This window comes from Colletotrichum fioriniae (assembly GCF_027942845.1).
Source record: "Colletotrichum fioriniae strain IMI 355084 chromosome Unknown scaffold_7, whole genome shotgun sequence".
Classification (NCBI taxonomy): domain Eukaryota; kingdom Fungi; phylum Ascomycota; class Sordariomycetes; order Glomerellales; family Glomerellaceae; genus Colletotrichum; species Colletotrichum fioriniae.
Window position 1 is genome coordinate 1,901,981 of NW_027076843.1, and position 22,195 is coordinate 1,924,175.

At 53.2% G+C, this 22,195-nt stretch overlaps 6 protein-coding genes across 6 annotated transcripts; 3 read left to right on the plus strand and 3 right to left on the minus strand.

Annotated features, from left to right (window-relative positions):
- Positions 1-514: 514 nt before the first annotated feature.
- On the minus strand, positions 515-2,383 carry N0V96_006686 (uncharacterized protein; the record flags this gene model as incomplete). Its single annotated transcript, XM_065757801.1, has 2 exons — positions 515-2,255; positions 2,379-2,383. The coding sequence occupies 2 exons, from the start codon at positions 2,381-2,383 to the stop codon at positions 515-517; spliced, it is 1,746 nt and encodes a 581-aa protein (XP_065613718.1).
- A 3,008-nt stretch (positions 2,384-5,391) lies between these two features.
- On the minus strand, positions 5,392-6,765 carry N0V96_006687 (uncharacterized protein; the record flags this gene model as incomplete). Its single annotated transcript, XM_053197771.2, has 2 exons — positions 5,392-5,804; positions 5,871-6,765. The coding sequence occupies 2 exons, from the start codon at positions 6,763-6,765 to the stop codon at positions 5,392-5,394; spliced, it is 1,308 nt and encodes a 435-aa protein (XP_053044849.1).
- A 1,854-nt stretch (positions 6,766-8,619) lies between these two features.
- On the plus strand, positions 8,620-9,872 carry N0V96_006688 (uncharacterized protein; the record flags this gene model as incomplete). The annotated part of the gene is made up of 3 exons (XM_065757802.1): positions 8,620-8,907; positions 8,974-9,007; positions 9,058-9,872. The coding sequence occupies 3 exons, from the start codon at positions 8,620-8,622 to the stop codon at positions 9,870-9,872; spliced, it is 1,137 nt and encodes a 378-aa protein (XP_065613719.1).
- Positions 9,873-10,421: 549 nt separating this feature from the next.
- Positions 10,422-14,492, minus strand: N0V96_006689 (uncharacterized protein; the record flags this gene model as incomplete). Its single annotated transcript, XM_053197773.1, has 1 exon — positions 10,422-14,492. The coding sequence occupies one exon, from the start codon at positions 14,490-14,492 to the stop codon at positions 10,422-10,424; it is 4,071 nt and encodes a 1,356-aa protein (XP_053044851.1).
- A 2,661-nt stretch (positions 14,493-17,153) lies between these two features.
- Positions 17,154-18,147, plus strand: YPT31 (Rab GTPase ypt31; the record flags this gene model as incomplete). The annotated part of the gene is made up of 5 exons (XM_053197774.2): positions 17,154-17,174; positions 17,287-17,299; positions 17,389-17,778; positions 17,844-17,924; positions 18,014-18,147. 5 exons carry the CDS (start codon positions 17,154-17,156, stop codon positions 18,145-18,147), a joined length of 639 nt encoding a protein of 212 aa, XP_053044852.1.
- Positions 18,148-19,416: 1,269 nt separating this feature from the next.
- On the plus strand, positions 19,417-20,585 carry BRX1 (Ribosome biogenesis protein brx1; the record flags this gene model as incomplete). The annotated part of the gene is made up of 5 exons (XM_053197775.1): positions 19,417-19,541; positions 19,605-19,665; positions 19,734-19,850; positions 19,913-20,171; positions 20,236-20,585. 5 exons carry the CDS (start codon positions 19,417-19,419, stop codon positions 20,583-20,585), a joined length of 912 nt encoding a protein of 303 aa, XP_053044853.1.
- Positions 20,586-22,195: the final 1,610 nt, after the last annotated feature.

Below are 22,195 nucleotides of genomic sequence, written 5' to 3' on the forward strand. Positions count from 1 at the left end.
AAATATGTACTGATATGGCTTGTCAACATCACATTCATTCAACCACATCGTAGTTACCATGCTGATGCCATGTAGGGTAGTTGTTTTTTTACTTCTCCCAGAACAGTCTGTCCACTAGGCAACCTCCAGACTATGCATGGTCTAGATATACAATCCATTACCTTGCAGTTGAAGGTACGAACGGTACATCTTCTAGCAACTGAGCTCTGGTCCGTGTTGACATGTCATCAATAGCAAACCAATATATTAAACCCATGTTATGCACCAAGAGAACCGTGTTCATTAACGTGACACGCTGCCACCGACTGTCCAACTACTGAATTGAATGGGTATCTGTCGCAAGAACAACTTTCCCGTCCCATGCAGTCACCAACCCATGGAACCTCCAATATCAAGCCCTTTTTGTGCCTTCGAAATGCCTATTGGGGAAAGATCATCCGTATTAAATCTCCTTTCATCATAATCATCATCCTTCGTAAAGAAGAAGCCTGCACAATGCCAACGCCTTTCCCATTTATGTGCCGTTGTTACCCCCATTGGCGGAGCCAGTGGAGGCGGTATGGTGATGCCCAAGACCCAGGACTCTTTGGAGGCTCTTCCTAATACCCTTCCCCGTGCCGTCGTCCTGAGCCTCAGATGTCTTTTCGCCTCTGCCCAAAAAGCCGAAGCTCATCCTACGAGTGGGATTCGGGCCTTGCCCGTCCGTCACTGACTTCTTCCGCCGCCGTACGGCCACAATACCGGGCTCTGCAGCTGAGGGCTTCGGTGGCCACTCGCCGTCCCGCTTCCAGCCAACCACGCACGCCCGGATCATGTCTGACAAGTTGACGGGACAGGAGGGTGTCAGTGCGTGGACTATCACCTTCTCATACAAGGAAATGTACACGGAGGGAGTAATAGATGCGCGCATTGGGTTACCCGGTGGGAGCAGTGGCGCTGGAACAGGAATGAGTGTCTCGACGGGGTATGTCGTTGACGTGGGAGATGCCGTCGACTTTTGAGACTCTTTGGACTTGATCGCGGTGAGTTCCTTGGACGGGTCCTTTGAGAGCTCAGAGCCGTCTGATACAGCGGCCGAGGCTTCGTTGCTCACCCGCTGTTGCAGAGAGTGCGCAGGCGACGCTGGTGAGGCGGGAGCGGGCTGAGGGTGAGAGAATGAGGTGCGAAAGAAGAGGCGGCGTGGGGAGAGAGGGGAGAACGTCTGCGTAGGAGAAACGGGCTTTGTGCGAACGCGCACCGTTCTTGCGCCTGTCCAGGCATTGCGCCTTGCCTCGAAGCAAGCCAACCCTTCATTCCATTCCATCTCCTCGCGCAGGGCTCGCCGTCTCCGCGCACGCTTGTCTGCTATAGACGCCTTGACTGTCGCGCCGATTGCATCGGGGCTGTCGAAACGGAAAGGAGAGAGAGACAGGGGAGGATCTTCGTCGGACAGATCAGACACCCATTCTAGGCGAGGCTTGAAACGCGCCGCGTCTTCTGAGACGGTGCTGTAGACAGACTCAGCGTCGTTATCTTCCTCTTCGTCGTCGTCGTCTTCTTCACTGTCTGTTGTGTGGATGGCTTCATCATTCGAGGTCGCCGTAGCTTCGACCTTCGGTTCAGAAGTTTCTTGTTGCGGTTTCTCGGCGGTGTCCTGTTCGGGTGTTGCACTAACATCGGGTGTAGCATCGCCGTTTTGGGGTTGGGGTACGACTGGTGGCCAGACGAATTCCCAATCGTTGCGAATCTTGGCGGTCAAGTACTTCTTGACAGCTGCCTTTTGCTTTTCTTTGTCCTTGCTAAGCAGATCAGGATCGTAGTCGGGCAAGTCCAAGGCCAAAGGCTGTTGTGACATGGACAGACGGAACTTGGCCAGCGGTGAGCGTGGAGACTTGTACATGTCTGAGAAGAGCATCTTGGAGTTCGAGGAGGAAGGGTGTGGATTTGGCTTTGACGGGGGGTTGGCCGACGGCGCAGCTGACGACGGAGGAGAAGCAGGAGGCATGAGAGGCGAGTCGAGGGACGAGGGAGCGGGTGCCGTCCGCTTTATATGAAGGGCAAGTGAAGCTCCGGGCAGGGTTGCCGCGGGCGTAGGAGTAGCAGTAGCAGCTAATGCTGGCGGCGTAGCAGCAGCAGCCGCAGCCGTCTCCGTTGCAGTCGCGTGCGGGGTGGGCTGGTGGTGCGGGTGAGGGTGATGGAGCTGGGGCGCGCCGACGTCTGGATCTGGGACCGGGACCAGGACTGGGACTGGGGTGGTGGTCGCGGCCGCGGGTGGCCTGATGTTGGTTTCCAAGGGGGCTGGACTGTCAGTTATATCAATCCTGTCATGTACCGGTATATGGCCTGTACGCTGTTTTGGTTTTGTGCAACACGACACTCATAAGTCATGCAACATGCACCGCATCCAGGGTGTCGTGAACAAAATGAAAACGGGGTAAAGGAAGAAGAAGAAGGGGGGTCGTGTTGGAGTAGTGTGAGCCACTGTCTGGCATCGTGTGCGAATAGGTAGGTATTAGAGTCAAGTGTCGGCGGGCAAGCCAAGATGGTCCAGACCCTTGCTCAGTCTACCACCTATTCCACTTCTGTCTCTGTTGGGGCAATTTGGGGGGGAGGCACATGGGAATAGATATAAAAAAAAAGGTGGAGGATGGACAAGTGAAGAAAGGGCCAGGCTACACCAGGCAATCGGACTTGATGCCTGTACTGTATAGTACGTGTACCTAGTAGCGCATGGTATGAAAGAGAAGGTCGAGGAGAGGAGGCAGAAGGTGCCAGGACCATCTCGGTTTAGCGTCCTGTGTCTCGTGCACTCACCTTGATTTGACGAAAGAGGAGCGGTGACTTCGTCGCCGCGGGGAGCAGAAGCAGTAGGAGCTGCAGCAGCAATAGTAGAATCAGAAGCAGACGCAGATGCAGACGTAAGGTGGTGGTGATCTTGTTGGCTGGGCATAGATGTAGCAGTGGATGGCGCCTCAGCGTGCGAGGAAGGTAACGGCATGGTTTATGAATGAAGAGGATCGACCAGCCCGAGTATTCGCACTCCTAACACACGTGTACGAGACGAGTAGGGGGGGGGGGGGGAGGAGCAGGGCGTTCCAGGGTCCAACAAGGCATGAAGTTCGTTCGGGCAAACAAAAAAAGTCAGAAAAGAAGCGAAAGGCAATTCTGACTCTATTTCTTGCGTCTTACGCTAGTTGGGAAAAGCACATCCGCCAGGGCCAATTTTTCCTTCCTTCCCAAAGCTTAAGAAAAGGTGGGCAGGGATCCATCATAAGGTAGGTACACTACCTTACGGCGTACGCAGTATCCGTACTTGACTACTCAGTATGGGTACATCCACCAAGCAACACAAAAGTTCAATGTCACCACCTCAGTTGACAGTTGCACTTGCACTCGCCCCCTGGATTTGTGCCTGTCAGCAAGTGCCACCTCTATCTAAGGTAGGTGTACGTTCCGCGGTATTATCCAATATCGCAAAAAAAGTCACCTTGAGCCGGCCTGCCTGCCTATGATAGTACAACATGCGAACTCACTCTGAAGGTTGGCCTTGCGCTTTCGATGGTAACTTGGTAAGGACCTGGAAAGTGGGGAGACTAGAGACAGGATTTTTGGTGTGATTGTCCACGCGACATGGCCTCTGCAAAAGTTTGCCCTCCTAGAGTGACATCGCCATCGGCATCGGATCCGAGCTCACCTCTCATCTCACAGAAATCGATGCCACTTGGAAAACCTCGTCGGTCAGCTGTCCCAGCCTGGCAAGCCTGGACTTTTTTCTTCTTCTCTCGCCCCGTCGGTATCGCGTTCCTTTCACTCCCTGGCACCTCTGCCTACGTAGTAGAGTCCGAGAAAGAGGGTCCTCCAGCTTGAGGCCGTCTCCAAGCTAGGAGACTGTCATTGGCTTGGCATGACAAGCCAAAAGGACGGAAGGATCCTGTGGCCCCAGCAGCAGCTTCTGGCGAGCTGGAGCGTGCCATGGAGTTTGCTTGATTGCTCGATATCTTTGGAAGCTTCCATTGCCTGCGGCTTGCTGACTTGCCAATCTCCTTGAGTTTGCCAAGCTGGTTCGCTGCTTGATTTCTCGCTCCTGTTCACCGTCCGGTAAGCTCGACCCCGTGTTGTAACCTGTAATACCTTAGGTAGGTCTCAATCAACCCCCGTCCCGGCTTCTTGCAGGTGCAGATCCGGGGTGTGGTTGGCTCCCTGAACCACGAAAGAAACATGAACACCCTAGACGCGGAGAGCTGCAGTCGACCACCACCTCAGTATTGGATCCAGTACCAGAGCAATTTACCGAGGTAGGTGCTCCTGTAGGCTGTTCGGTATACCAGTCATGGAAAGGGATGTAAGCTTGCTGACAGCAAGAAACAGAGTTCATCTCCAACCGAGAGAGAGTGAACACCCCCGGCCGGTGAATCATGACGTTGAATATTTCTAACCCATCAGAATCATTCAACGGCAGCGTTCGACGGTTGAAATCACAACCCCATATTTTTTCTTCCCCCAGATCCGCTTCAACGTGCGCGCCCATTTTTTTCTTTCGGACATCGCACCACTCGCACATATCGGCAATGAGGCTCGGGGGATGATTGTACAAGCAAGCGACACACTCCGTCTATCAGACCAAGTAGAGAGGAAAGCAAGCTACCTACTCAAGCTTTGTCCAAGATCGTTACCCTACTTGGCTTCCATCTGCCTAGCAGACTCGGTGCTTGGAACACACCCGTGGACAACAAATTAACGCTCGACCAAAACCTCGGTCCAGAGTCTTTACTACCAGACTACCTATGTATCCGTTACTGTCTCTGCGGAGAAGCAAGCTGCAATTGCTTCCACTCCTTCAGGCAAGGTCTGAGGCGGGGGAGAGACACCACATGACTGACGCCTTCTCACTTCTGCAAGGATCTCCCACCAATGTGATTATATAAGCCAGCGACTGCTCCACGGGGATGCTCCGTAGCGTGGTAAGGATCGTCGCTTGTCGCATCACCCCACAGCTGAACCGCTCATATGTTGAGGTACCGGATTGACGACAGACCAGACGGCCAGCTCCGAAGCTGAAGGGTCTTGTGTATTCCGTGATTTGCAATCAGTGAGCTGACGTCTTCGCAGGATTCCCCAAATTGCATGCTTTTGGGGATAAGGCTGAAGCAATCGAGTGCTGGTCATGTATGCACATTTTGGGGGGGAAAGTCTAGATCCGTTACTTGGTTTTAAGCTACTCCTGACTATGTGTACTGTAAAATGATGCCAATTTTCACCCAGCGCCGCCCACTGCCCCCGAACGACACCTTTTGACGGGGGAGGTAAACTACCATCTGCATTTCAGGTGTCTCGTAACTCGAATGCAGCTTGTGATGTTCCCTGAAGTAAGAGAAGTCAAGCAGCAAGAAAGGGGTTAACGCATCCGTCTCTCTATGCGACTTCCTCAACCATCTTGCCGGATTTCAGACCTGGAGGTCCAAACACCTTGCCAGTCGGTCCTCCGATGATCTCCTCGGGCACAGCAACGATGCTGCCCTTCTTGGAGTTAACCCAGCGGACAAAGGCGACATCGGGCTTCGATGAGTCGCCGCCGGGTGTGTCCTCACCATTGGCTCCCTTGCCTTTGGTCTTGGGCGCCTGCTTCTTCAAAAGCTTGTTGATGGTTTCCATCTGTTGTCTGGCACTTAGCATACGTCCTGTAAATGACCAGTTATCCGCAGATAGGGAGATACTTGCCTTGACTTCTTCGTTACGCTTATCAGACAGGTTGCGCCGTCGACGTGCCATTTCTGCCCTTCTCATCGATAACTCCTCAGCAGTGAAGACCTTCTTTGCTTGGACCTCTGTTGTGATTCCATGTCAGTGTTCTGCTTTTCGTCAAGACCCCTCGCAAAACAACGCATTCTTACCGTCTGAGAGTTTCATGTACTGCTGAGGCTCGTCCTCGAAGCGAGCCCGCTGTCTCCTCGTCATCTTGGTCAAATCGGGCGTACCCTCACGACTGCCCAGGTCGCTGTCGAGCTCGCCTTCGGCATCCGCTCCCACAGTCTCGTCCGCGACTTCAATCTCCTCTTCCTCCTCGCCCTCGGCGTCTTCTTCTTCGCCTTCGGCATCTTCCTCTTCACCTTCAGCATCCTCTTCTTCGTCTTCCTCGTCCTCGTCGTCCTCATCATCATCGTCGCCGGCACCCCCAACGTCGATGCTCATGTTCATCGTGTTCTCAGGGTCACTAACTTCAATCTCGCTAAGCTCCTCCTCGTCATCGTCATCGTCCTCAATCACTCTCGCCGCTGCTGGTCGTCGAGGCGTGACCTTTCCAGCCTTGGGCAAGGAGATCTTGATGGTGGGGGCCGCAGGGGTGTCCATGTCGATGTCGCCATCGGCATCTTCCTCCTCGCCCTCGGCGTCGACTTCCATGTCGTCGTCATCGCCATCAGCATCAGGCTCCTCCATTTCCTCGTCTTCGTCTTCCTCATCCTCATCGCTATCGGATTCTACAACGTAGCTCTTCTTCGGGCCACGGTTGCGTCTGCCGGCAACGACCTCGCTGTTGACCGAAATGCTATTTCCCGTCGAGTTCCGCCCCCTGCTGGTAGCCTCGCGAAGCTTGTTCGCGGGCACTTTGACAGTGAGGTTCAGATGCTCACTTCCTGGTGACGAAGGCGGGCCGCGGGATACGCCCGAGGTCCGGCCATCTGAGCGGCGAGCACGGGTAGACATGCTGCTGGTTCGCTCGCTATCGGCCCAGTCAGTAATCTGTTCTTGCGCCTTCTTGGCCGCCGAGCGGCGCGGTCGCGAAGCCATGTCTTGGGTATATGCGAAAGCTGATCTCTCTCGTGGGTTGTCTTGGCAGGAGAACAATGACGCGCAAGGGGATTACGCCACGTATGAGTGGTTTATGTACGGAATGAAGATGGGATATCTCGGGGTGAAAAGGTTTAGGGTGGTTTCGGGATAATGGTGGGGGAGTTTTTTATCCAAGATTGGACGCGGGAGGTTGAATTAAGGTAAGCTCGGGGGCCGGTCCAGACAAGGAAAAGGAAGGGGAAGGGGAAAGGGAAAGGTGAGGTGGCACTGCTGCTAGGGAATCTGATCCCTTGATACGGGAGATGAGGTAAGGCAGTCAATGTAGTTGGCCGAGATGCAACTTTAGCCCAGGTAGGTTTCAACGCCTTCTCTTCTTAATGAATCGCATACGCACGCGCGGGGCGCCTTTTTCGGTTTCTTGTTAAACCACCCGGGGACTCGCCAGTCTCGACACGGCCACTTTCCAACAAGACTATGTCGTGGAACCAAATCGGATTCGCAGAGTGAACACAACCCCGGCCGATATAGTCTCTCTTTCTTCTGAGAGATGTTGGATTGCGTATCGATATCGCTGCGGTTTGCCTCACTTGACTTGGCAGAGCAATCCGACGATGTTGATATTGTGATTTGAAGGAGGAGAGAGACAAGCACGAGGTGAGGGTTGATGCAGGTGCAGTGTGTAGATGTGACGGGGTGACAAGGAAAAAGCTAAAAGGAAGAGGTCGCATCTGCGATGGGATTTTGAGCTTACCGATTGATTGATACCTTACGGAGGATAGACGACGCTTAGCCGCAGCAAGCAAGATGGGCGCGCGCAAACAGGCGGACGGCAAGTGGGATGGATAATCGCCTTTTTGGTGGCCTATCGCCCTCACAACTGGATACCGGGCACAGAGCAACCTTGCTGGGACGGTTTTGGTGGCTGTGGCCAAGCCAAGCCGCAGAAGGCAGAAAAAAAAAAGTGAACCCCCTGGAAAATGGGAACTGAGACTTTTGGGATCGATTGGATCTTGTCGCCTCCTGAGTACGTGCTGCAGCTGTCGCTTCTTCTCTTTCTTTGTTTTCCTGCGTTTCTTTCGTGTGACGCTTGGTTTCTCAACCCCTGGCGCTTGAGCTTTCGTTCCTATCCCCCTTTACTTAGCGAGTCCACTCCCAATTGTCTCCTGCCCATGTGGTACACGGTAAGATGAGCAATTGGCCCGGTGAGAGCTTACCTTGATCCTTGGTCGCGCGGCGAGGTGTGTCGGTGAAGGCGGCCCAGTTGAAGAGACGGTTGGAGATCGTCGGTGACCACGCGAATCGGATGGTCCCGATTGAGAGCCTTTGCTGGCTTGAAACAGGAGTGAACCTGGTACGGAGTACACCTTGAAGGGATTTTCGAGGCGGGCGAGAGATGGATAACGATTGCTATAGTTGAGACGGATTCTCAATGAGAATGCTTGTGCTGGTCCGGTTGCTACTCACCTTGAGTTCAGCCTTTCACCAGAGCACTGAAGTCCGCTGAAGCGCGCCCGGATGTCGAAAACGGAAGCCCCGTTTTTGGGGTGGTCGCCATGGGCACCGTGCATTGGGCCCAGCACCGTGTAGAACTGAAGGGCCCCAGCGAATGGCCGTTATCCAACGTGCTGGAACAGTGACCCCCGTAAAGAACGTCCAGCCTCTTCCGTTTCCCGCTTCCCCAGCCGAGGCATGTGGTCATAGGTGCCGAACCGCCGACCCCATCAATATCCCGCCCTCCGGACCAGTGCCCGACTCATACGCGATTCAATATTGCGCCAAAATCCACGGCTCTCATAGACACGTTTTTGCAAATCTCCTACTACAACAGGGCGCAATTACTTAACTCTGACCATGAGCGACTCCGACGACAGTGGCAGCACGCCCGGTATCCCGTCATGGCAGCGCGGCCAAAAGAAAGAACCCGAACTCGAGCCGGAGACCACCACCTCGCAGGATGCGAAGCGGGACGACGTCCCCTCCCGCGATGACAGCCTCGAAGTCGCCCGCAAGTTCCTGCAGGACGACGAGATCAAGGACGCGCCGAGGGAAGCAAAGGAGTCGTTCCTCAAGACCAAAGGCATCTCGCCAGAGGATATAGAGCGGCTGTTGGGTAGCTCGGCATCTGAGCCGGCGCAAGAGGTATGCTTCCCAGTTTCGCTTTTGCCTCGATTCATGGATCTCTTATGACTGACGACATGAATACAGATCACTCAACCAGGACAGTCACCGCAAAGCTCAAGTCAAGTAACAACAGCATCACCAGCACCAGAACACACAACACCATCACAGACACACTCTACACCCTCACCCTCACCACAACCGCAAAACGAAATCTCCTTCCCCCGCCAAACAGACCAACCCCCCGTGATAACCTACCCCGAGTTCCTCACGAAACCGACCCGCCCCCGCCGCTCGTCACCGCAAACGGCATCCTCAACACCCTCTACGCCTTCGCCGGTATCTCCACCCTCCTCTACGGCACGAGCAAGTACCTCGTCCAGCCCATGGTCGAGAACCTCACCGAAGCCCGCTACGACCTCCACGAGACAACCTCCCAGAACCTCGCAAAGATAATCGAGAAGCTCGAGGGCACCGTCTCCGAAATCCCCGCTCCCAAGAAATCTGCCGCGGCGGCCGCAGCAGCAGCAGCAGAGGGCGCAGCAGACGACGACGCGAGCAGCGCAGACGACCCGACCGAAATGTTCCACCGCGATATCGGCACGCAGACATCGATTCCTTCCACGCCCTCCTTGACGACCTGGGGAGAGAACAAGAACAGCAACAGCGACAAGGAAAAGTCCCCGACGGACAGACAGGCCGACAAGCTGACGTGGTTCAAGAACCAGGCCGCCTGGCTCAAGACCACGGTCGTCGCCGACGCCGACGACGTGGCGGACCTGAAGTCGAAAATGGACGTGCTCAAGGACGACCTCGTGCAGCTGGCGTACCCGAGCCCGTCCGACTACGCCGGGAGCAGCTACTCGCTGTACGGCGGCCCGCGCAAGAACGAGCCCGAGGACGAGATCAAGAAGGCGAGGGATAATATTCGGAGGGTCAAGGGGGTGTTGCTCAGCACGAGGAATTTCCCTGCTTCCGCGAGGTGATTTTTTCCCCCACCCCTTTGGTGGATAGATGGATCTTTTTTTTTTTTTTAATCAAAAATGCCTTTGGGACACCGGGCCGGGGGGTTATTTATGAGGATGAGAAAAATATGTATCATATTAGTGAAAGCTTATAATGGAACTGAGCGACTTTTATTTACTATTGCTGGATACGTTTGGCGCTGGGAATTGTTCAATATGGCCGGCGGTGCATTTTATTGACGCCCATGCCTGAAGGAGGCGAAGACAGCCTTACATGCTTCCTTCACTCGCAGTACACGTATAAGGATGAACTGAAGTTGCCATCTGCATGAGGGGGTTGGAACTCCTTAGTTTCCTATCTCATCCATGTCATACGCAGACTTGAATGTCTAACATATCCTTTCCATGCCATGCCTGCTCAAATGCAATAATCACACAGTCCCTCAAATCCGGAATTGCTTTACCTCAGGTAACTGGTGATGATACTCCGAAATTTGATCCCTCTGATTCGCCATCGCACGGCTGAATCCGTCTGCACGAGACTACCCCTTTCCTTCTGGTTTTCTTCTTTCACTTTTTGCCGCTCTCTTGCGACTCCGCCTTGCTCTTCTCGGCGGGCAACCTGAGGACTTCAAACACCCGCTGCCAAGAAGCAATGTTGAGGTGCTCAAAATGCCGGTTCTCGGCAACCTGCTGCTGGTACCACTCGGTGGTCGGTCTGAACGTGTAAGGCCACGCGGGACGAGGATTTTGTCTGTCAATGTTCATCACCCAGGAGTAGAACAAATTCTCACATCTGCTCTGTCCTGTCGGATTGATGGCCCTGGGCGGGTGGAAGATGATCTTGCTCTCGCTGCCATGATTTCGATGACCCCCAATCATGTCAATATCCATTGAAGAGTCTGCAGGATGACGCCCTTGCCCGATGGGCGCATCGCCGGGACAAATCTTGCGGAAACCCCTGCGGAGTAATAATTTATCAACCGCTGGAAGATGTTGCTTGCAGTCCGACATCATCACGTCCAAGTTATGAAACGTGATGTCGACTGGCAAGGTATAGTCTGAAGTCTGTGTTTCGAATCCACCATACCAGACCTCTAGCAGAGGAAGGCCCCGATGTTTGTCTTCAGATCGTTCCCGTACCATCTGGATAAGGTGCTGCTGTGCCTGCAAGAGTTGGGACTCGTAGATCTCGCTCGCTGTGGAACATCGATTCTTGGCCGCGATGTCCCATATGAAAAGCTCGGTTCCTTTCCAAGGCGCATGAGGTTCACGAACCCGCCAAATCGCAAGCCAGGGATGACGCGGTGGCGGTTTGCTTGCATGATCGTCTTCAGGAGTGTAAAAAAAGGCGAAGTAGGTGTTGAATGTCGGCGGCAAATGAAAGGGTGCCGCAGGTTGCTTGAAACGCTCCTGGTAGGATGAGAAGAACGGCCAGGGCCACTCCATCCACTTCTCGAAAGTTGAAAAGTCGCGATGGAAGTCTCCATAAGAGTCAGCTGTATTGGCAACGTCTTCGTAATAGGAGACGGCAAAGCCGAAGAGCTTCCCAAATGGACACACTTTCGGACGTTCGTTGCGAGTGCCAATTGCCTTCAACTTGCTCATGAAGTGGTGGCCAGACAAGCCCTCAAGAGGTTTACTACCTCCACTTTCTGGTCCAGGATTATTGTCGGAACCTGACATGGTCTGACGGGGACCATGAACATCGGGGTTTGGTTCGGCTCCAAAATCGCGCCCAACCCCAGGCGGGTATATGGGAATGTCGCCGTCTTTGATGAGGTGGCTGTTGTCAGAAGTGCCATCTGTTCCTAAAACGTGGAACTTGCGGAACTGGTCGAAACGAGTTTGGGACCAACAGCCGAACCAATTCACCAAGCTTTGCTCGTCATTGGCATCGATAGATCCGTCAGCAAAGACAATGGCCTCAAGCTGCTCATCCGGCACAATGGTTGTCTCTATAGCCGACTGAAGGCCTTCCACTATCGCCCATGTCTCAAATCGAGCTGTGCAATCTTCTTTGCTCAATCCTGCAACTCGTGCTATATCCTCGCGCTTCGACGTTGACCACCGGCGCGTTAGGTCACCATCCGCCATCAAGTCGTCCCGGCGGGCGGACCGCTCATGCGCAAGATCGCGCAGATACTCACGCAGGCTCGCCGCCGCCACAATCTTTTGGTTATTATTGGGCTTCTGATAGGTCCTATGGTACCACTGAAAGAGTTGGAAGGCACGGCGTGGTTCAGAGACCAGAAAACTTGGCGTAACCAAAATTGCGTTACCGTGTGGGAAAAACCTCGTCAACTCAAATGTGCCCAGCTTTGGCATCTCGTTGTACATAGACCGAATGGATGGGTACGCGGGAGACAGCTGGAGTGACTCTCCAATGCACCAAAAGACGTAAGTTGCACTGCTCTTGTGCAAAAGCAGCTTGAGCAAACCAGGAAACCGTCGGAGCGAATCGGCGGCTGCCTCGTGAATAATGATAACTCCTTGCGTAACAATTTTCGGGTTGGTAAAGGCGGCCCAGTCGCCACCCGTTTTAGTTGAGAATATCCTACATTCGGGATTCTCTGAGCGCAGCCATTCGCTCACGGCCTCAAGTAACAGCACCCTAGATGGAGGAAACGCCAGGTAGAAATTGTGGCGTACATTTCGAATGCCAGGGGGTAGCATCGTATGGTAATCGAGGCGTAAGAGATCGCGAAAAATGGCAATCCGTGAAGCTATCTTTGAAGTGTTGACCTGTCTGATCGGCAAAGGCTTCTTAATAGCCGGCTGTGGCTTGAAAATGACATATGTCAGGGAGACGTTTGCCGGGCTGTTGGCTTCGACTTCAGGCATTGTTTGCTTCCAATCCTCACACTCCGATGGGTAGATGATGATGAGAAAGTCTTCATAGAAGCACGCAATCCCAAACGACCCTGATCGTAATCGCTCTGCTGCTCTCTCTACAGCAGCTTGGTCGTTGTTTGACTTGGGCCTGACGCTTCCATTTGAGAGTACTCGTTCAACAACAATTGCCCTTTGAGAGGCAAAGGTTTTCGCTGTGAAATTTCTGGCGAAATGCAGCTGTTTCTCGTCAACAAATTGAGAATGCCATGCGTCAGAGTCGGCTCTAACGTTATCAAATGTCATTTCGATGTCTTTGCTTCCCTGAGGACCGAAGACGACAGTTTTGTCGTAGTTTTGGCCTGTGCATCTCGACTTGTAGTCTGTTATTGATAACTTGCGAAGGATAGACTGAGGCTTAGCAGGCGGTTGAGTAGACTGTGATGGATCTGAAGGCATTGGGGGCGACTTGAGTCTTTTCGGCCGAGCAGTCGGATAGTCCACGTCCATCTCTTCTGGCTCATCGACAAGCGGAACATCTGCAAACTGTACAGACTTCCTTTTCTTGGTCGTTGGCTGAGTAGTCTGCGACTGACCCAGGTTTTGAGGGTGTGACGCCCCTGTCCTCTCCGACGTCGTCATACTGGACTCACTGGCTGATCTCGTCGAGAGATCATCGACTGAGCGCTTCAGTACGGACCGAGGGATGCAAGCGGTGGTGCTGGTGCTCGAGACGGTGTTCGTACCGGTAGTGGTTCCAGGAGGAGGCCCGCGGCTGATGCTGAATAACTTCGTTGGGACAGCCGCGGGAGCCACGTCCGCTTTCTCACGACCTTGTAACTCGGCTTTTCTCCTGAGTCGGTGATTTGAGAACAGACGAGCATCCTTGGTGGGATCGGCCACGTTCTGTACAAGTTGACGGCGCTGCTTTGATTGCTTGCCGGCCGCAAAGACATTGATGCCCGTTCCGCTGTTCTGTGATCTAACCATCGTTCTGGAGCTCACAACAGTCTTTTTGGCCTTGTGTGTGGTCTGCGAATTCGCACTACCCACCGGCAACCGGCTGATTGTCGCATTATTGACTCCTCTGTTCGGCAGAGGCTTCTTCTTTGCTGTTCCTTGATATCCAGTCGCCGCTGCCTGCGCCGAAGGTGGCTGTGAGCGTGGCTGAGGGCTAGAGCTGGATTGTGCCTTTCTCGTTGGTGACTTTAGTTTCTCTGTCGCTGAAGTCCGTTTCTGGGAGATTGGTTTCTCTGCAACGTCCTGCTTAGGGGCGATCTTGGAGGGTTGAGTATCAGAATGAAACGCATCCTCGTTTCGCCCCACAACCTTTGGAGGGGGGAATACGGCGTTAAACTCATCCTCCCCAACGTCGTCGTCGCTAAGATAGTAGTCCGCTTTGGTTTCACCCTCCCACAGCCTAAGCTGGATACCTCGTTTTTTCCGTTCAACATTGCGCTGGTGATGCCGCTGGTATTTTTCCTCTTGACGCTTGACCACGCTTTCTTGCCAGGCGAGAATGTCGAACGGCTTCTCCTCTCCGCAAGCTTGCTTTGCTTGGGTGTCTTTCCATTCCCCAAGTAGCTCATCCGTCACGTTTTCCTCAGGCTCCCATGTTGCCTCTTCAATGGGGTAACCGGTCCACTCTACCAAAAATTTGTCTCTTCCACCTTCGCGACTTTGAGCGCGGATACCCTCTACCAGCCATTCCTCATCGGAATCATGTTCGGACGCGAGGGTGGAGTTGATGGAGATGTTGTCGTCGTCAGGTTGCTTATCACCGGCGACGAAAAGCCCGGAAACGTCCATGACACGCTTATACTCTGGAGAACATATCCAGAAGGCACGCTGGAAGGAATACGCTATGAACGTATGTGTAATCTGTTGCCACAGGTATTCGACGCACCAGAGGTGGACGCACTCAGATGACGGTGTGAGTGTTGATACACCGGGTAGCAGGCCTCAGTGAATGCAACCGCACGCTGTACTAGAGTATAGAGAGGAACCTCTAATGCTCAAAGGGCAGTGCTATTCGGGCGAGGGCTGAGAACTGTTGATGAGGCAAAGAGGATGGAGCTCTGGTTCATGAATTCCAATGCAGTTTATATGAACTAGTAAATGGTGAGCGACGAGTTTCTTCAGGCGAGATAATGAAGACTGACCGGCGGGACAGATTGCGTCCCTACTCGTCAGGTACCAAAGGTCAATCAAGACTTTGGAGATGGAGATGGAGAGGGGCGGGGAAGGTGGAAGGTGGAAGTTTTGTACAAGATAAATCAGGTATGTACCGAATTGCTTTCCTGAAATTGGGAGCGAAAAGTGACGATTCAATATCGAAGATGCACCAGGGCGGTGGGAGAGCGTTTACATGCATGTCACCACAGCGTGGGCAGGTACGGAGGGCATCCCGTCGTGCCTTTGGGGAGGTGCCATGGGATAGTGTCCGTGCGGCATTTCAGGGAAGGTGCCACGGCCCACGGTGCTTTCAGTGTTCACAGTGCTGCAACCAAGGTAAGGTAAAGTAGGTGGGTAGGAAAAGTCAAGTACGGGTACCCTATGGTAAGTGGACCTAAGGTATCTAACGATGGTAGAAGGCAGCGGGTAGCGTCTTAGCGTGCAGAGAGTACCTAATGTCCTATAGGCCCTCGGATAAGAAGCAACTTTCCATCGACGACCTCTACCTTACTGAAAATACTAGATGGGGACGCACCAACATCATACGATCTTAGTTACTCAATGGACCTTATTAGATCCTACCTTGAGAGCCGGAATTCGTAAAGAAAACTCTCTACGGGTACTCTGATCAACTCGTGAATTGGCTGGGTACGGTGAGTGCGGGCAAGCAAACAGGAATCTCTCTTGTCTGTATTGACGATCTCAAAATGGTTGCCTCAACTGGCAAGGATATTGTTCAAAACCTAGGTACCCCACTTGATCTTGACAACTTGTAGAACCTGCCCGTGATTACGGACCTCAGTGGTAAACAAAGCTTAGGTCGCCTCATGGAAGGCTTGTGTCCTGGATGCCGCAATCTGGAAGTTTGTGTCATGCATGTGGCGTTGAAGATCGAGTGCTGCTGCTGCTTGGGGGCACTGCGTGTAAATGGACTACGTCAGCTTCTTTGGTACTTCAGCATAGATCAAGCTGTGTGTGACACTCAGAGCACATGGCGAGCTGGGTCAGAAGAAGCGACGTGAGCCATGCTGAGGTTGTCCTCTCTGAACACCGCGGCGTGGGCACACGTGATGCTTGAGGTGAAACGCGACACTTCCGGCTACCGACGGCGGGATCCCGTCCTGGGACCTCACCTACTGCAGTCAACTGCTGACCTCTTCACATCCTGTCAACCTTCGAGGCAAACGAGGGAGACGCCGATGTGACGAACGTGGTTGGTGCATGCCCGGCGGTGGTGTGGCTCAGCGGGTTTAGCACATCCGGGAACGTGGAGCATCCTCCCCCTTCGACTTTGATGTGTCCGGGCAGGGAATGGGTAGCCATGGAAGTAATGGAAGCAAAGGCATTGATCAATTTTTGTACTTTCCTTGCCAGCGTGTCGTCTATTTATCTGCATTCTTGCCAAAGTACCTCTTTGACCTTCTTGCATATTATGGACGTTCCAGTTACTTGACAACCCCACCAGTTGATGATCTGGCGGCAGGGAGATGCTGAATTGCCGGTTTCTAAAAACACCATGAATGGCTTTCTGATTTAACCGTACCTTTAATGATAAACTCGCCCCCTTTCATTCCGAGGAAAAAACATCTTGTAACTCCTGCTTTTGATACCTCTGCCTCTTGCTCATCCGCTCAATCGTGCAAAACGTCCAGTAGTCTCTCATACGTCTCAAACGTTATCAGAGCTCTTAGGTTCATCATTAACTTGCACCACGCGCTAAAGTACCTTGACAGTCGAGGTACTTCCTGTACCTTAACTGGATACTCCCAATCTTCCAGCACCCAGGACCCGACAAGCCCCCTTTGCCGCTGCTTTGGGACGGGATACAACCCCCAACGGCACCCTTACCTTACCTTACCTTACCTTCCATACCTTACAGCACCCCACTGTACCTTAGGTAGGTACCTGACACGCCCAGATACCTCACCTTAGGCACGCCCGACTTCTCTTTTCCCAGTGGCTGTTCGCTCTCTGGGTACCTATAGTGCCTACTTTCCTCCGGGCAAGCGAATCTCTGTGGCCTAGAGCTGCCCGGGTGCCGACACCACCACCTCACCTCAATCTTTGCTGCCTCACCCACCACCCTATGCTGCCTTGACCTGCACTGTCCACCACCTCTCTCAGTTTGGTTCAGTTCCAGACCCTTACACATTGCCTCGCCTCAACTCAACTGCTTTATCTCTCGGGGCCGCGCACCACCTCCATCGAACCGCAGTATCCTCGCTTCGCAAAACACCAACGAACCTACACCTCCCTAGACACTCGTCCATCGCATTTGCAACACAATCCGACATCATGGCCAACGACGAATATGACGTGAGTCTCTCCATCTCCAATCTCCCATACCCCTTGGCCCTACTGCGGCCCCTCTCCCTCTTCCACTGCTCTCAAGTCTCCCCCTCCTTGCGCTAACTTGAAGCCTCGACAGTTCCTCTTCAAAGGTGCGCCAACGACCGATCCGACCTTGCGACGTTATCGCATAATAGCCAAAGGGTTTCTGTGAGGACCAGCTGACATTTTTATCTTCTAGTGGTGTTGATCGGAGACTCGGGCGTCGGAAAGTCCAACCTTCTCAGTCGATTCACCCGCAATGAGTTCAACCTGGACTCCAAGTCGACAATTGGTGTCGAGTTTGCCACTAGATCCATTCAAGTCGACTCTAAGACGATCAAGGCACAGATTTGGGATACCGCCGGCCAGGAACGCTACCGCGCCATCACTTCAGCCTACTACCGAGGAGCTGTCGGTGCCCTCCTCGTCTACGACATCAGCAAACACCAGACATACGAGAACGTCACCCGGTGGTTGAAGGAACTGCGAGATCACGCTGATGCCAACATCGTCATCATGCTTGTCGGAAACAAGAGCGATTTGCGCCACCTGCGAGCGGTGCCTACAGAGGAGGCAAAGGCTTTCGCCAGTACGTTGCGGTGAAGCGTCAGGGGGGAGCGCCGTAGACCCTGAGTTGGCTAACCGTTGCTCTAGGCGAGAACCACCTTTCATTCATTGAGACGTCTGCCCTCGATGCCAGCAACGTCGAGCTTGCATTCCAGAACATCTTGACCGGTGCGTCTACTCCCCTATTTTGCAACTCGCCTACGCAATACCGGGTGTCTCGTGATATTCAAGTGCTAACGTGACCCGCCTTGCCGCAGAGATCTACCGCATCGTATCTAGCAAGGCCCTCGACTCGGGCGACGGACCCCAAGCCTCGATCGGAGCCGGTGCCGGCATTTCGCTCAGCACGCCTGCGGACAACAGTGCAGAGAAGAGCGGCAAGTGCTGTTAAGCGAATCCCCTTCTGCGAAACTGTTTCACGGCCTTTTGGGAGGGCTGCTACGGTCGATATCATGGCATGTCACACACATGCCCCGGAATCTGTACGCCACTTGGTCAAGGAGGGGCTGCTGCATCGAGGAATGACTAGGAATCCAATGAGTCTTTTTTATGATTTCTGAGGGGACGGAGTATAGTCTCGGCCTTTCTTTTGTTCTCCTTTATACGGCTCAGTGCGGCTTGTCTGGGATTTGACGTTTCTGACGATCGCTCTGACATGCTTACGTAGTTGAATGAATCCATCTTAATGCCTTGAGAGAAGGTCTTCTATGGTGATTTAATGACGTGAGAAGTATTTTTTGTTTTATTTTTTGGCTTCTCCATCCAAACGACCTGTCCTCGCCATTTACATACACATCGTAGCCAAGATATCCCTTGGCGAGGATGTCCGTGGTGTGCGATGGTACCTCGAATAAACGGGTCGCATCTTTGGCCGCCTTCAGCCTGAACAGGAAGTGTTCGTGAGTTCTGACGTACCCTTTCTGGTGCACCAATACAGTAAAGTAAATTGCTAGGTGTTTTGCGGTCATGACAGGTGTTCCTCTGAGTCCAAAGGGGCTTCTGCCCCTGGCCCAGCTCATTATCTTAGTGGTCAAACCAGCCATGCCTTTACATTGAAGTACCGCATTCCCAAATTTCGGGGTCTTTCTCAAGCCATGTCCTGGCATCACACTGGTCAGGATGTCTTGAAGCGCTCCAGCGAGGTGAAATTGAGGTGGGCATGCAAGCTTGCTGCGATCCACAAAGTTTCTTTCCCCCCAGCCCGCGCTAGGTAAGTCGTAGGTCCTACGGGTGTCCATCCCCTCACGCCTGGCCCTGCCCCTCGAGTCCCCCTCGCTCTTTAGTTGGGTTAGCCTGCGCTTGAGATCCTGTCCCCCCCTTCTGTGGCATACTCTGATACGGTCTGGGCGACAGGGCAGCAGAGGCAATGAATGTGCGCAAGTCAGGTACGTACCTCCCTTACTCATTGAAAAGGTTCGAGGTGCACTGGCACCACAGGGAACCTCTCTCAAGTGGGTGTGTGCCCCGCTATACCGGGTCACCGCCTGACCGATAAGCTCTCTTATCGGGCGTCCCGTCCGTAGCGGGAAGAAAAAAATTTGGGCTGGTCGCAAACCGTCGGCTTCTATTTCCTGCAGGTGGGCTGCGATATCTTCTTCGCGTCAAACATTCACCTTCGACGTCGCCAACACACCCCACACCACTTCTATAACCCGACAAGATGGCTTCCGTGTACAAGTCATTGTCCAAGAAGGCCGACAAGCCTGAGGCGCCGACCAATGGCGTCAAGAAGGTGCGCCAGAAGAGGCGCGCTCTTGTTCTTTCGAGCAGAGGCGTCACTTACAGGTGAAGCTCCGCCAACAGATTTCCATGTGCCATCACAGTCTTTCTGACCTTGTACCTCAACAGACACCGACACCTGATGACCGATATTCACTCGATGATGCCCCACGGAAAGCTGGACAGCAAGGTCCGTAACATCCTTGCCATTGCTTGCTGAACTCGTCGACCATTCTCGATTCTAACAAACCGCTTTAGTTCGATACCAAGTCAAAACTCCACGTCCTCAACGAACTCGCCGAGCTCAACTCGACACCTCAGATTTGCTACTTGGAGGCCAGGAAGCACCAGGACTTGTACATGTGGTTGGCAAACGTGAGTGTTTCCCACAACAATAGTTGATCTCGAAGGGGGTGGGCAGTACTGACATCTACAAGGCACCGAACGGCCCCAGTGTGCGTCTACACATTCAGAATATCATGACCATGGAGGAATTGCGATTCCCGGGTAACTGTCTTAAGGGCAGCCGTCCTATACTGTCCTTTGACTCTGCATTCGATACCGAACCTCATCTTCAGGTCATCAAGAACTTGATGACAATGGTGTTCGGTGTTCCAGAGGGAGCGAGAAAGTCCAAGCCTTTCGTGGACCACGTGATGGGAATCAGCTGGGTTGACGAGAAGATCTGGATCCGCTGTAAGTCTTATTACTACCCTGCCAACCGCATTCGTTTCTTAAAAACTGACACCGCGACAATCAGATTTCGAGGTCAAGGAGGTCGATGCCGAGACGGAGGAGGAAACCGGAAAGTCGGCCCTCAGGGGAGGCAAGACAGACGTCGCCCTGGTGGAGATTGGCCCGCGGTGGACGGCGACCCCGATCGTCATACTCGAAGGCAGCATGTGTGGAAGCAAGATCTGGGAGAGCCGAAGCTTCGTCTCTCCGAACCAGATTCGTGCGGACCTGAGGAAGAAGAAGTCCACTCGTCACGTCTCGCGGACGGAGCAGGAGGTAGAGCGGGCGGCAAAGAGAGGCGAGCTTGGCCTCAGGAGCAAGGGTGGAAAGAGCGCGGCGAAGGACGAGCTGGATACCAAGGCACTGTTTGCGTAATAATGAGATTCCATGCCGTTCGGGCATATTTGAGTTTATTGGCTGGCAAGGGGCCACTCTGTTTCTGCTCTTTTTGCTCAGGAGTTTTGAATTGCCGAGGAAACCTGGAGCACACGACGAAGGCAGAGAAGAATGAGGTACGTCAGGTAGCAGATATGTCAGATGGTAGATATGGTGTATACCTGGCATCATTCACTCATATGGGTGGGCGATGCGAAGCTTTTGATAACAAAATACGTACTCTCAATGTCGGCTCCAACAACCTCTCAATGATTGGCTGATGCACCGCAAACACCCCTAGCCACAATCACGAGCGATACGGCACCCCTGACGCCAACTCCCCGGGGAAGGAACCCACTGGAGGTACCTACCTAGGGAGATAACTTCCGTCATCTCGGAAACTCGTGGCACCTGTGCGGCTTGACCTCCTGAGCTTGAGCAACATTAGGTCAGCAACCGGGAGCTTGGTGCATGTCCTCTGCGTCACCGTCGCATCTACCCTTTTGCTTCACCTCGATTCCCCCTCCGCGTTGAGGTTTCCCTTTCTGCAGCACTGCTTCAGGAACCCAGCACCGCGTTCAGTGTGAGCAAGCATGGCCAACCGGGACATCTGCCAGCTCATTTCGACCAAAATCGTGTCCTCTGTGCAAACAATGCCGACCTACATCATCGCCCTTATTGATAGCCCCAACGTCGGGGTTATCAGGAAGTAAACCCCTTGATCCGATACCTCACTGGTGATTCCATTCATCCGTGAGGCCAGACGAGACGAATCAGTCTCTAAAATACACGCACATCTATTGTGGCTGGATCCTTATCCGGTGACGATTTGTTGAAGAGCTCTTTAGAGCTTCCTTTCGACATCAAAGCTAGGCCACGGGCTCTAGCTCATTCTGTCCGTCCTTGATAAGCAGGCAAGCATCAAAAGACGCCAGGGAACTCATTGTCACGAGATCCAACGAAAGAAGCTGCCTGAAAGCAACATGCTGCAATACACCAGTGAGTCGCGGGTTTGCCACATCATTGTTTATGGGATAAAGCCTCTGACTTGTTCATAGATTCAACTCGTATCATCTTTGCTGCCGAAGGCGTTCCGCTGCTTCTCTGACCTGTTCATCTGAATTGTCGTCAATTTGAATCAGCCCCAGACTGAACTATAGTCAGACTACCCTCTCACCACAAACATCCCCCACCCTGAAACTTGACTCTGCATCGCTCCATCAGACCAATCTCTTCCTTATTCTTGATCAGCTTTCAGACCACGATCGCCTTCATTACACATAGACCGCTATAGACAACCGTTGAATGCTTTCAAGATGTCTTCAACCTACTCGTCACTATTTGTGGGCCCACAACTACAACCAAACCTGGCGGATGACGATCTGGGCAAATTGGACGGTCTCGAAGGACTTCCCCTTGAGATTATTTTCGATATTTACCATCAGCTCGATATCCGCAGCATCTTCTCCCTAGCTCGGGTCAATACTCTGTTCCATGGACTCTTGACAAGAAACAAGGCGGCTATTTTGCTGCCAGTCCTCCAGCGAGAGTTTAGCCCCTTGCCCGAGCTTCTCCAAGTCTTCACGGCATCGGACCAAGATATGGCCCAG